Source organism: Egretta garzetta, unplaced genomic scaffold (assembly GCF_000687185.1).
Source record: "Egretta garzetta isolate BGI_Z169 unplaced genomic scaffold, ASM68718v1 scaffold412, whole genome shotgun sequence".
Taxonomy (NCBI): domain Eukaryota; kingdom Metazoa; phylum Chordata; class Aves; order Pelecaniformes; family Ardeidae; genus Egretta; species Egretta garzetta.
In genome coordinates this window covers 142966-156182 of record NW_009258770.1, presented here as the reverse complement: position 1 = coordinate 156182, position 13217 = coordinate 142966, and the positions used below count along the sequence as shown (strand labels likewise).

At 45.8% G+C, this 13217-nt stretch overlaps 1 protein-coding gene across 1 annotated transcript in view; it reads left to right on the top strand.

The window, feature by feature from the left end:
• CAPN6 (calpain 6) overlaps positions 1 to 8889 on the top strand; it is a 54543-nt gene extending 45654 nt beyond the window's left edge. The window contains exons 11-12 of the mRNA XM_035889069.1: positions 7062 to 7198; positions 8707 to 8889. Coding sequence (XP_035744962.1) covers positions 7062 to 7198; positions 8707 to 8889 — 320 coding nt within the window. The remainder of the gene's footprint in view (positions 1 to 7061; positions 7199 to 8706) is intronic.
• Positions 8890 to 13217: the final 4328 nt, after the last annotated feature.

Here is a 13217-nt window from a genome sequence, read left to right as displayed (position 1 = left end):
AACAAAGCTGGTGAGGGGTCTGGAGCCCAAGGCTGATGGGGAGCGGCTGAGGGACCTGGGGGTGTTCAGCCTGGAGAAGAGGAGGCTGAGGGGAGCCCTCATCGCTCCCTACAACTGCCTGAGAGGAGGAGGGAGGCAGGGACAGTTGGTCTCTTCTCCCAAGTAACAAGTGACAGGACCAGAGGAAATGGCCTCAAGTTGCGCTAGGGGAGGTTTAGATTCGATATTAGGAAAAATTTCTTCACTGAAAGGGTTGTCAAGCACTGGAAGGGGCTGCCCAGGGAAGTGGTCGAGTCCCCATCCCTGGAGGTATTTAAAAGCCGGGCAGACGAGGTGTTTAGGGACATGGTTTAGTGGTGGAATGGCAGTGTTAGGTTAACGGTTGGACTTAGTGGTCTTTTCCAGCCTAAATGATTCTGTGATTCTATGATGTACATGTCAAAGGAAGTGTTTTGAAGGACCCTCAAATGTCTTTCTGCCACCTGACTTTGACAGTTAATTAGGAGACTTGTCCGGTTGTCATTTGCTCCTTCATTTTCTATTCCTACTCTTTGTCTGTCAGCCTTCATTTTCTGTGACCAGTGCAATAGAAAAAGATAGACAACTCCAGCACTGAGCCGGCAGTAGGGAGAAAGCAAAGGAGCTGAGATACTACAGTGAAATTGGAATGGGAAACTAAAGAGGTTCCTGAAACTGCTGTGGTTGCTCCAGATAACCCTTCGGCTCTCTTCAGTTTCAGATGTGGAGCTCAGTTGCATTGACTTCTTGTGGTAGAGAAGGCATTGGGCTTAGATCTGTAGTACAGCTCAGCTTCAGTCTCACAAAGCAGCTGTTAAAATTTCTCCCACCAGCTGGCTACAATATTATTCCAGTCCCCTGTTCACAGTTGTTCCTGGTGCCCACTGAGTGGTCATTGAATGTACTTTTCACTGTGAAAGCCACTTTCTTTTAACTCTGGTTGTCTTGTCAGGGGACAGGAATGTTGGAGGGAAGAGATACAGAAAATTGATTCAGTTAATTTTTCTTGGTACTGTTCTTGAAGAACAGGAGCCACAAACACCTCAGTCAAACAAGTGGTATGGCTCCACGTCCTCAGCAGGGCAGGATGGGTGAGACTGAAGGGGTCTCAAGGCTAGCAGAGAAGTGCATTGCAAAGACACAGTGTATTCTGGTTCTTGCCCTGTGAAGGAAATTTGCATTCTTAATGGTGGCTTTTTTTTTTTTTCTTTTAAAATTCCTTAAACATTTTTCTCTAACATTCCCTGCAGTAAAGCAATAAAAGCCAATTCTCCACCCTTAGTATTTCACAACCCTTAGCACAATTACAGTCTTGACAACATCATTAAAAACAATTGCCTGCAGCTGCCAAAGACTGGTCTTCAGCTCAGAGAACATTGTGGGGTTTGGTGCGTTGTGACACAGACCCTCAGGAATATACAAATAGAACTTACAACCGATGTGTAATAGATATTCTAACTAGAGCATAGCCCAAATACCTTTAGGACCCAGCACTACCACACATGGTCAGATTGAGTTGAAGCATCTTTTTCCACCTTGATTTCAGCATCCAGTATTGGGCTGATGATTACCCTGACAGAACTGAAAAGGTAACCTATTGTGGGAAGAACTGTCTATAGGAAATGGACTCACAGATTTTCTGTTTAAATCTAAGAGAAACTTCCACTTGATTATTTTATCTGCTGAAAAAAATGCAGAATTGGGTCAAGTGATACTATTTGTGAATTAATACTGAATTCATCAAGCAGCTGAAAAAAAATCAGTCTATCATTGTCAATTTTTCTCTGAAGTGTTTCCATTTCCCTGTGTGAAACAATGTGCCATTTTTAAATTCATCAAGAACATAAGGGGATTTTGAACACAAAACCTAAATGCATCTTATTGTCTGACTTTGAATAAAACTTCACCAAAAAAGTTAAAATATTTTTCTTTTGTATCACCATAAAGCTTTCAGTAAAAGCCTTTGTGTCTTTTCAGCCTGTAGTTCCAAATCTCATCCATTCAGGGGGCACTGAAGGACAGCTGAGCTACTTCAGTTCAGTAGCTTTCCCATTATCTTGAATTCTGCTGTGAAATCCCTGTTTGAGTCTTTCTCTTGGGCTTTTTTTTCCTGTAAGTATCTCCAACTCACAGAGTACATTTCATAGATTGTCTTGCAGAATGCCACATCTTATAGCAACTTCAGACAAATGAAGTAGGGAGAGTGCATAAATAAAAAAACTGTGAAGCCAAATGCGCGCTGCTGACATTTGTGCTACACAATAAAATCAAGCTGTGCAATGACAAGGATAACGCCCATAACTGGCACTGCCTTCTAAGGACACCTTGCTGGGAAATCTGGCAAAGCTCCTGATTGATACTGGAGTCCATTTTTGGTAACATAAAAAGCTGGGTATGGTACATGCTTCTCACATTTGGGTGTTTGGGCTTTTTTTTTGGTAGATTAAATGAGTGGATATAGAATTCCCTGAAGCACGCTAGCTGTATGGATTGTAAATTTACACTAGAAAGTAATGTGTCCAGGGACATTAAATATCCCATATTCTAAGATTGCTTCCTAATAGTGCCACAAAAGAATGCAACTCCTTGTCATCTCTCGTCTCCTCTCTGGCTTCTCTGGATCCACGCCTGGACCCTCTCCTGTGCTTATCCCAAGGAGAAATAGCAGCCAGGCATTTGAAAAAGGCCAGGTTTCTCAGAAGTGAGTTTAGACCTCAAAGTCACATTGGGCAGTTACCGAAATACCAGCCTTACCTGCCGCTCTTGGAGCATTTCCTGATGTGAAGTAGGCTTAAAAGTCAACAGCAGCCTCCTGTCTAATCAATACTATGAGATGAGGGAAGGGGCCACACAGCAATCGCCATCGGGAGTGACAAGTAGAGGTTTCCTTTCAGGTTAGGCACAGTCAATATGTTTATTCAAGTAGAAAATAGGTAGATTAAGCGGTTGTGTTTTCCTGCTGCTAAGAGGACCTCGCACAAAGGTTACTCGTTTTCTGGTGTGCAGGTTGATGGCAACGTGTTTCTATGTGAGCTGCAACATCTGATGAGCCCCACTGCATTTCACAAGGGTTTCCTGAGTTCTCCTTCACCTTCTGACCTGCAGCATCTCAGCTCCCCACCTGCTGCTTTTCTTATGCTCAGCCTCTGTCATCAGTCAGATGTATTCCACCCTGCCCAGCCACCTGCCTGGTTTGTTGCTATCATCCCTTAGCATAGAGAGAAAACAAAACTTGCTGATAAGGGAGGAGGTTATGATTCCTTCTGAAGCTTCTGAGAACTGAGACACGGCATTACATCTCTGTGTCAAACTGTCCTAAAAACATCAGGATGTCTCTGTACTCTTGACACTGGGGTATGCAGTTGTGGAAAGCAAGAGCAGCATGAACAGAGATACTTTTTTATATATAGATATAATTTGGATAGAGGGATTTTAGATTTGAATGCACTGTTCTTCACTGTCATCTGAGAGTTGTGCTTAGCGCAAATTTCTGAGCAACTACTTAAACAAAATGGGAGGAGAATGAAGACTGCATAGCAAGTGCACACCCGGCCTGGTTCATAAGCTGGTTGTCATCAGAAGCCTGCTCCCTGCCAGAGGAAGGTTGTTTCATGTCTATTTTAATTGTTTATTGGAAAGCTCCTCCTTGCTGCTGTCTTTGAACTGTTGTCCTGTCTGGAAAAACTAATGGATGATTTGCTGTTCTCAGGAATAGTGGATGAATCTAGCTGCCCAGACTCAATTCTGAATGCATATAGGCTGCTTCTCTTGGAAGCACGTCTCTCTGAGTTAGCTTGTTCTGAAGTTGATCCAACTATCTGTGAGCCAAGTGCAGTGGCAGGTTTGCAAGAAGATGAGGAAGCACTGTGTGCTTGGAGATGTTCTGTCTCTCGTTCCCAAGTCTGTCTGAAAAATTGCTCTCGCTACTGTCTGTCATGCTCTTTTCCCAAGAGCTTATCTTTGCATTTTTACGTCTTCCCACTGAAATTCCACATTGAATTTGCATGTTTAATTGCCTTTCACCACTTCTTTTCTAAACTAGATATTGTGATCCTCAGTATGTGACGTGCCTGGTAAGCAGAGTATCTGGTACCTTTAATGGCAGTTGCCTTGGGAGCAGTCTGAGAAAGAGAAGGAAGAAGGCAAAAAGCAGCTGGTGAATATCCACGAGAAGGGAAGCAGAGAGAAATGGAGCCGACACGGGGGGGAGGACTTACTGATGCCAGTGGAAAGACTCCCTTTTATTATCTGTATTGCAGGAGAAGCTAAGAGGTATCACACGAGCAAGGACTCAGCTGTAAAAGGCAAAACAACCTGTTGTAATTCCCAAGGCAGTGCTTGTGTCTCAGCACTGTACCTGCTCTCTTTGGGCCACGCCTTTTTCCAGTGACTGAGTTTGTTGTAACTCTCCATATACCAGTTAGAGTGGTCTAGCTGGAGAAGAGTGGGAATGTCTCAAGAGAACTTTTTCTCAAGAAGGTTTTCTAGAAAGCTCTTTGCGTTTGGTACAGTGCTGAAGGATGTGGGTGTTAGATCCTCAGTCCAATTCTCCAAAAAAAAAGAAGAAAAAAGTTAGCCTTAGACTACTGCACATAGGTTTCTTTAAGCCTTAGAAATGTCATTACTGTTCAAGTGTTTCTGGCTTTTACAGTTTTTATCTTTTTCCTTTGTGCTGTTCTTTCATACAACTTTGCAATACAACAGCATGGCCATAGGACTGAGATGGAACAGTTGTTCATACACAGTATGGTGCTCAAGGCATATGTGTGCCTGAGAACTGAACCCAGTCCTCCTTCCTCTGCCAGAGCAGTTGCCAGAGTAGCAGCTCCAGTTGTTTTCATTCCCAGCTCGTGGCGAATACTAGGATGTTGCTTTTCCATGTTCGTAGCCCTTTCTGCATTGTCTTTGTACTGTAAATAAACCAGGGCCAGAGCTGCAAAGACCTGGGCCAACTGTAGCTGAGAATGTCCCTTGTCTCATCCCACACGTGCACCTCTCCCATTTCTTTCTTTTGTTCTGGAATTGGAGCCAGTCCTCCTAATACAGCTGACCACTCAGCAATGCCATCGTGAGGTCGTGCTGTGCAGGTACATTTTGTGTTCCTCTTCTACCTCCCTCTTTTTTCCTGGCTCTTTCTGAGAATTGGAATCTGTTTCTTTCAAATGTTAGCTTTCCTCTTCTTTCACTTAACAAGTCCCTTCATTAACAGCTCCCTCTTTCAGCAGATATGCCTGTTACCTCTTTAAGCTCTGTGTCCTTTTCCCACCCCTTCTTATGCCCTTTACCTCTTAATTACTGTTAATGATCAGATTTCGCTTTGCTCTTTGCCTTCGGCTAAAGTAGTTGACACCATTTCATGCAAGACCCCATTTTATTCAGATCCATTTTCCAAATCTCTTTGCAAAGAGGGGGGAGCTTTTCCACCACTGATTACACAGCGTGGTGCCGCCCCATGCCCCAGAGCTAAATCCACACATTCAGTGACACAGAAAGTAATTGCCTATCAGAAAAGCCAATACATTGCTACCTGCTAGAGAAAGTGTGAGATGTTGTCAGGGTAACAGGCCTCTCGCATGTCTGGCCAGGTGTAATCATAGCGCAGCATATGGAAAAATCTGCTGCTTTCCCGCAAGTGGAAGTAGCTCCTTCTGGTTTGGCTGTAGCTGTTACGTGGTTTGTTTGCGCGAGATGTTGGTATCCATTCTTGTAAATGAGTGATGTGTTTGAGGAAAATCATCCTGGGTATGAATTGTTAAAAAACGAAAGCCGCCTTAAAATTATTGCTGCTTTACGGCTGTCATTCCAGCAGCGGCATTTTCACGTAGACAGTGACGAAATGTGTGTAAGAAATGATCGCGAGTCTGACTTACGCTTACACTTACATTCAGCGGGCTTATTCAAAATCCGTATCTAAAAAGTAGCAAGGTGTGGAAAAACAGATGTGCTGTCCTTCACAATAGGAATGGACAGAAAGAGTTGTGCTGAAATACAAAAAAAAATGGTAGTGCTTGCATTTCATTGAAAGTTAATTAGAAAGTGGAATGGTCCGTTCTATTTGAGGATAGACAAATCTGTTCTTGCTCCCTACTGGAATGGAAAGAAAATATCAACATAACAAAGTAAAAATATTCAGTGTAAAAACAACAAAGCAGTTCTAGAATGTCGAATAATCTCAGTGCGTTACATATGATTAAAGTGTCATTTAAAACATTAATTAGGACCTATAATAGATACAAACATACTGTGATAACAAAGTTTACAATTACATATATCCAAATGATAGAACCGAAGAAATTGTCTCAGGTTCATGGGAATGAAATGATAAACTGGAGAGGATTTGTTTTGACAGTTTCCCACAGAGAACTTTGTTGAAACCAGTGCACACCTACAAAATGTTTTTGCATTTTGACAATATTTTACTTTCTGGAACAGAAATGGCTTCTTGAAAACTACCTCCTAACGCTAACACTCATATCAGAATAGAGTAGATAGCGCTTCCAAGCTCGGCAGCCCAAAGGTGGGCACCAAGATGAGCATTCAACGATCTAAAAGCAGGTCTGTGCAGTTCCTGTCCTTGCCCTCCATAGGAATTGTGCATGATGAGCAGTTTTTACCTTCCGTTTTGGCCCAGGTGCCCAGAAACTACATGGCAGATTGCATATTGCATTGATGCGTTTTGGCTCTCACATCTAGAGCAGTGTCGGGGAGCTTAGAGTGTCACTTTGAAGGCTTTCTGTAAGATGAGCCAGGAGGATGCACAGCAAGGGGAAGTGGAAAGATCGCAATCCCCGTCTAGGAGTGAGCTGTTTTCACAGCAAATGGTGCTTGGTTTCCAGCTCTGAGCATCCAGTTGTCACAAGCGTGGGGTATGTCAGCTCTGCTGGTGATGGGCAGCTAGCAGTGGATGTGCCCCGGTGCCCTGCTCCTGTGCTCAGCAGCAGTGGTGCTGCCAGGCATGGGAGGGGATTGCTTCTGCCGGGTTTCTGGGTAGGTCTCAGCTTCCATTCTGCATCCTAATCGCTGTGCCACTGATTGTGTTTCAGGAGCAGATCCCTATGTGCTTATCAAGTGTGAGAACCAAAACTTGCGCTCCCCTGTGCAACACGATACGACCAGCCCTGTCTTCAACACACAAGTGATTTTCTACAGGAAGAACATTGACAGTCCTATCATTGTCCAGGTGAGATAAGCCACCCAGGGTAGGGGTAGGGGAGCACAACAGCATCACTGGGCTTGACGTGCGCTAACCCTTCATATAACTGGATGGAAGGGTGAGAACCTCTGCTCCCCTTACTGGGCTACGCCTGGAGCTATTCAGCAGTTCTACTGAATCTCTAGTCTAGGTCTCTTCCATGAAACACAGCTGATGACACTCAGGGATCAGAAGGCGTATTTCATTCCAAGGCTTTGAAGGGATTTACAGAATTACCTTTTCCCTCATTTGGTACCTGACAAAACAAAGACAAAGAAAAGCCAAGTGTTGTTCAGAGTCAGTGTTGGAAATAAAACCAAAGCTACAGCTACTATTAGGAATTTTTTTACCTTGAATTCTAGTCCTGTGGGAACTGGACCACACTGTTTACCTCAGCACCAGCTGGAGAAACAGAGCTTGGTATTAGATGAGGCAGTCCAGCAAAACTCTGGGAGAGTGGATCAGCATTTCAGTTTGATATACTCAGTTGTTTAGTATTAGGCAAATACTAAGGACTGTGTCTTCTTCATCAGTGTAGGGAGATCTCACAATGAATCTGTGAATCGTTCACTGTGGCACCTAAGTGCCAGAAATTGAAATAGCTTTATAGCACTGTGTTGCAAGAGATGAGTTTCTGGCTTTTTGCTGCCTAATGCAGTACTGGTGTAGTGTAATCCTGTGCCATAGCACTCCTCTGAACTAATTAGGTATATTCTACAAATATTATAAATAGAAGGAGGATGATAGTAGTGTTATCCCCCAAACCACAGATGTAGTTGTGGATTAGAGGGGACTGATACAATAGCTGATGGAACATGGTCTGTGTTCTTGGCATGTGCAGGATTGCCTAATCCTTAGTAAAGATTTGATTTATACAAGGGACCTCACCCCATCTCTCTACAGCATGCAGCTCAAACACTTTGACTTTTCCAGGGTAACTGACAGTTAGATACTAATGAACTTCACAGACCAAACAAAGACTGGCACGCAAGAGTAAACACCATTTCAGTTGCTGCTTGCTGTATGCCCAACCCCATCCTCAGTAGTGACAAAGGACACATCCAAGGACTCCAAAACTATGGCCGTCCCCTGCTCTAGCAGCATGGACCTGGCTCGAACACAGAGGAAAAGCACTGGAGACACTGCAGAGGTGAGCATGAGCAGGCAGAGTGGCACAGGCAGGCTGACTGCATTGTAGGTGTTCACTGCTGATGAGCTCAAACAGGTATTTTTTACTCCTCTTCTAGGCAGGCTGTGACCTAGAAAGCAAAAAGCTGCATTTAGCTCCTTATTTGCATAGTGTATGTAAATGAGCATGCAAATCCAGAATCTCCCCCATGCTCTCTAGACAATTAGCTAAATTTAGATGTATGCCCCCTCCTCACTGCTTTTTCAAGGGGCTAATGGGGGTGACCCTCCTCCAGCACAGCCCTTTCAGGTGGAGGGTGAGAGAAGCACTGCTTCAGCTGGGTTTATTTCTCTTCCCTTGTCTCTAGGTCTGGAACAGCAACATCTTGTGTGACCAGTTCCTCGGACAGGCAGTGCTGGCAGCCTCACCCAGTGACCCCAGAGAACAGCAGACTCTGCAGCTCCGAGGGAGAGGCGGCCGCGAAGCAGCCGAGGTGCCAGGTCACATCACTGTCAAGGTTTTTTCCAGCGATGACCTCGTGGAGCTATGAATACCAAAGCCCCGCAGAGCCAGACAGAGCTGTCACCTCGCAGCAGGGGGGCTTGTCTGTGCTTTCTGTGTGAATGACTCGGGAGCAAAGGTTGCACATAATCATAATCGCTTTAAAAAGAAAAAGCCCTCCAACTCTCCACATTAGGATGGATAATGGGGAGAGAGGCTTTTAAAGAGGGAAAAGTACGTATTTATACATATATATGTTCATGATACAGCAAATATGGTAGAAGAGGGGCCAAACTAAATGTTAGCAAATAAGCTCGTTAAGATGTGACCATCTTCCCCAGCAGCACCTTTCAGGAGCTCCTGGCACATAAGCTGGCAGCATGGGTGAGTGTTCTCACAGGTTCTCAGCACATCGTCATCTGCTCGCAGCAGTGGGACTGGATGCAGGCAGGAATGGCTGCATCCCCACGCTGACGTACCAGCAGGTTGGTGGGGTGGCAAGCACAAGCTGGATTCGCGTGGCTCAGTTTGCTGTCAGGTTGTATTTGGGAGGGGGATTTATTTTCTTAAGCTTTGATCGGAATTTTTTTTCCCCATATAGGCATATAAAATACTTGATTGTTATTGCTACAGATCAGATGTTTCTGTTCCTTGGCGAAAATGTCATTACTCAAGGAGTTCAGTCACAGGTCATAGCCTTAAGACCAGGCATGCCAGGGCAACGTTAAAATAGAAGGTCTTGCAGTGCCTATTTGAACACCACAGCAAATAAGAGCTTTGCCCGCATAAAGGCTCTCAGATTGATCTTATTCTTCTGTTCTCCACCTCAAACTGATGGCTCACAAGTTGGTATCTCTGGCCAAGAGAAAGGCACCTCACAGTTCAGCTGTGGTTTTGCTCAGAGGACAAATTCAGCAATGGGAGCCTCCTTGCTAAGGAGGCTTTGTTTAATCCACATGATGCTAAAAATGGAATAATGCTCTGTTTTCTTCAATAGATGTGATGGGTAGCATCAGACTGAAAGAGGACCAAATTAGCTCGTGACAAAGATGGGTTTGTAAAACAAAGATGCCATGCCCTGGCAGGTATTGGCTTTCACTCTTGAAATTTTGCATCGGTTTGCTGCTGACAGAGCTGACATCTTTGATGAAGTTTAACTTGGGTATAATGAAGGACAGGTATTGTTTCACATTTCTTTCAAAGCGAGGTTCTGGTAAAAACTTTCTTTTAACTTTAGCGTATAGCCTGATGGTAGGGTTTCCTCTCAGCAGACACTTCTGTGTTGTCAAGCTGTGCAGTGATTCCGGCAGTGTGAGAGGCTCACAGTGTTAGACCTCTTGGAAATAGATTTTATTGCTTGCAAATTCTGGTCTTGAAAGTGAAGCTGAAGGATGATTATTCTGCCTTTTGTACAGCCAGGAAATTTGGAGTTCTGAGTACCTCGTAACCACTTCAGCCATTTTGTGCAATTTTTGTAATTTATAAAATGGCCCTCATTAGAGTTAGTGTTTTCACAAAAGGTTTTGAAGTCTCCTCAGGGCTCCAAAAGGATCATTGCTGTGGTAGGAAAATGCTTTCTCTGACATGTTGGAGATGGAAAGTAACGCTATAAATGATATTGTACTGCCATCAGCTTAATTGCATGTACCAAGCACCTAAATCCAGCACTCTTTTTAAATAGCTTGGGCTCAAGCCATTTTGCACGCAGAGCATTTGTCAGATGTGAACTACATGCAGTTGACAGCCCCACAGGCAAGCATAATTCTTCTCTGTAAACTCACAGTTTCAGAGTTGCTTACTCTCAGAATTGTTTGTAAACTGCAATTTTAAAAAAAAAAAAAACATGGGCTTTCTCACACAGACCAGAGCTTGGGTAAGCCACCCAGGGGACTGCAACTCAGCCTGAGCTGTCCTCATTCTGCACTAAGGCCCGTTTGCCTCGCTTCTCCTCACACGCTGTTTTATGCCGTGGTAGCTGCTTCTCAGCAGCGTAGCAGAGGGGTGACCGCAGGCCATCGGCATGCCTCCACCGTAGGGGTGGAGAGCACCATGCTGGTGTTCCTGCATGGTTAAAGCTCCCGCGCTGCAATTCGTAGGGCAGCAAGGCATGCAGGAGAGCACACTGAGGCTGAGCAGAGCAGGTCGTGTCATGTAACCCCCTCTTCAGACACTTTTCTTCAGGGGCTCTTCCATATGAGATGGGTGCAGGAAGGAGGGGTTGGCATGACCGGCTGATGGATTTGGGTCAGTGTTTAGCCTGAAGAAGGTTCCTCTCAGAGATAGCACCCAGCCATGGCCAGGCTGCTTTCCCTTCTGCAAACTGAGGCAGCTGGCAAAAGACCGGAGGCTTATGCCTCCCTGCCCCCCCAGTATTTGCCTGATCCGAGAGCTTGCCCGAGCTCACCGGGGGCACAAAGCCGTCTCGCCTCCTAGCTGGAGGGGGGAGTCCCTTGGCTGTTTCCTTTGAGCTCTGCAGCCCTGGTCCCAGCTCCCAGCACCACCACCCCATCTCAGCATCTGTGTAAGGGTCGCCCCCAGTGAGGGAGCTTGACCAGCCATTCTTTGTCGTGTACAGCCTGACAAAGAGGGAAATCGAGTATGAGGGTGATGATTTTTAGGCCTTGCTAAATGATGTCAGCTCAAGACATTCCCACAGTTTGTCCCCGTGGTATGGGGACAGGGGGCCCTTGAACACCAGTGCTAGCCAGGCTGGACATGGAGCTCTGTTGCTCTCTCAGCGTTGCCCTGAGGGTATCGCAGTCCAGGGCCGGTTGCTGTGGGAGGCTCAGGCATGCTGAGACCAAGCAGAACATCTGTACCTCTGCATTTATTAATTTTTGGAAGTAGTTGGAGCAGGCAGGATCTGCCCATCAGCAGGAGCTGATCCAACCTGGGAACATGACTGGCTGCACTGATTTACAGAGGCGTCTGGCTTCTCCTCCCACCCAGGTAATGTGGGAGATGGGAGCGATCCCGGGTGAAACCAAGGCAAGAGCAGGTTGAGAAGGGGCTTGCACTGCTGCCTGCTCCGTGCAGGAGAGCTCGGGCCAGGCAGGGGATGGTGCTTGCTGCTCTGTGGGCTCTTTCTCCGGTTGCACATCTTGCCATGCGCTGCAAGCAAAGCCAGCTCCATGGTTTTTTGGCTTGCAGGGGAGGTAGGTGGGGTAGGTTTGAGATAGGAGGATTGCCTTTTCAGACACAGGAATTCAAGATCAAATGTTACCAGAGCTGGGCAGTATTTTTTTAACAATTAATGATAACTTGTGGGAAAACGAAGGGGTTTTTTTTGTGGGGGCTGCATTTATGTACACACTCGGGCCACCTTCAGCAGAGCGTTTTGCCCCCCAAAAATTAAAACAGAAGGAAATAGTTGGAAAATGATTTAATTTCAACCTTTCTTTACTTTTCAATATGAAGTGACCTAAATAAAAGGTTAACAACAAAATAAATGTGTTCAGTAATTTCTGAAATGGAATAGTTGGTTTCAGATAAAAGAAATCGTTCTGGGATGACCCCAAGTTACATTTTTCAACTTGCTCAAGAAGACAAATGTATCATCTATCATCTCAGCTGTCCACTGAACAGTTCTCCCCCCTGCCTGCCCTTTGCTTCACAACTGCTCCCTACTTTCCCCCAATGAGTTCCCAGCTCATCGTGGTCTCCGTCATACCGTAGCCTTCCCTGCTCTACCTCGCCCTGAGGAAGACCAAGCCCCAGGTCTTCTGGGGACTCGTCCTGTCCCTGGCTGTGCAGCAGCGGTGTCCCAAGACTCCTGTTTGATTTTGCAGTGTAGTTTCCGACCCAGGCTCTAGCCCTCGGCCCCAGGCAGAGCGCTATTTATATTGTTTACTCGAAACGCTAGTTATTTTAGTGAAGCCTGGTTTTTGTCCTCACTGCTGTGTTTCCCTTTCCCTCCTCCCTGCACCAGGATGGGCTCTGTGAGTCCCTGTGACTCTCACCCCCACCCTGTTAGGCTTAGGCTGATGCTTATTCCTCCCCTCTGGCACACCAGGCCAGGCACCTCTGCGGGGAGCACTGGACTGGCTTTGCTGGGCACAGCGCACAGCAGTGCTGTTGGGGCTAGAATTGCTCCACTCCACCCACATTTTTCCTGTTTGTCTCAACTAAATCCTTGTTTTGAATTCTCACTCTAGGATGGCTGCAGGGGCAGTAGATGGCCTGGCTCCCCCACCATCACCTGGCTGGGGTGCAGAGGATGTTAATGGTCAACAGTCACAGCTGAAGCTTCCAGCCAGCATTTGTGAGTGTTGTGCTATTGTCTCTGCAACTTCTGGGGAAAACAACGGCCTTTGTTGGTGCTGCTGGTATCGGCTAGGACTTGTGAAGGCTGAAGGGCCTTCCGACTCCAGCCAGCGT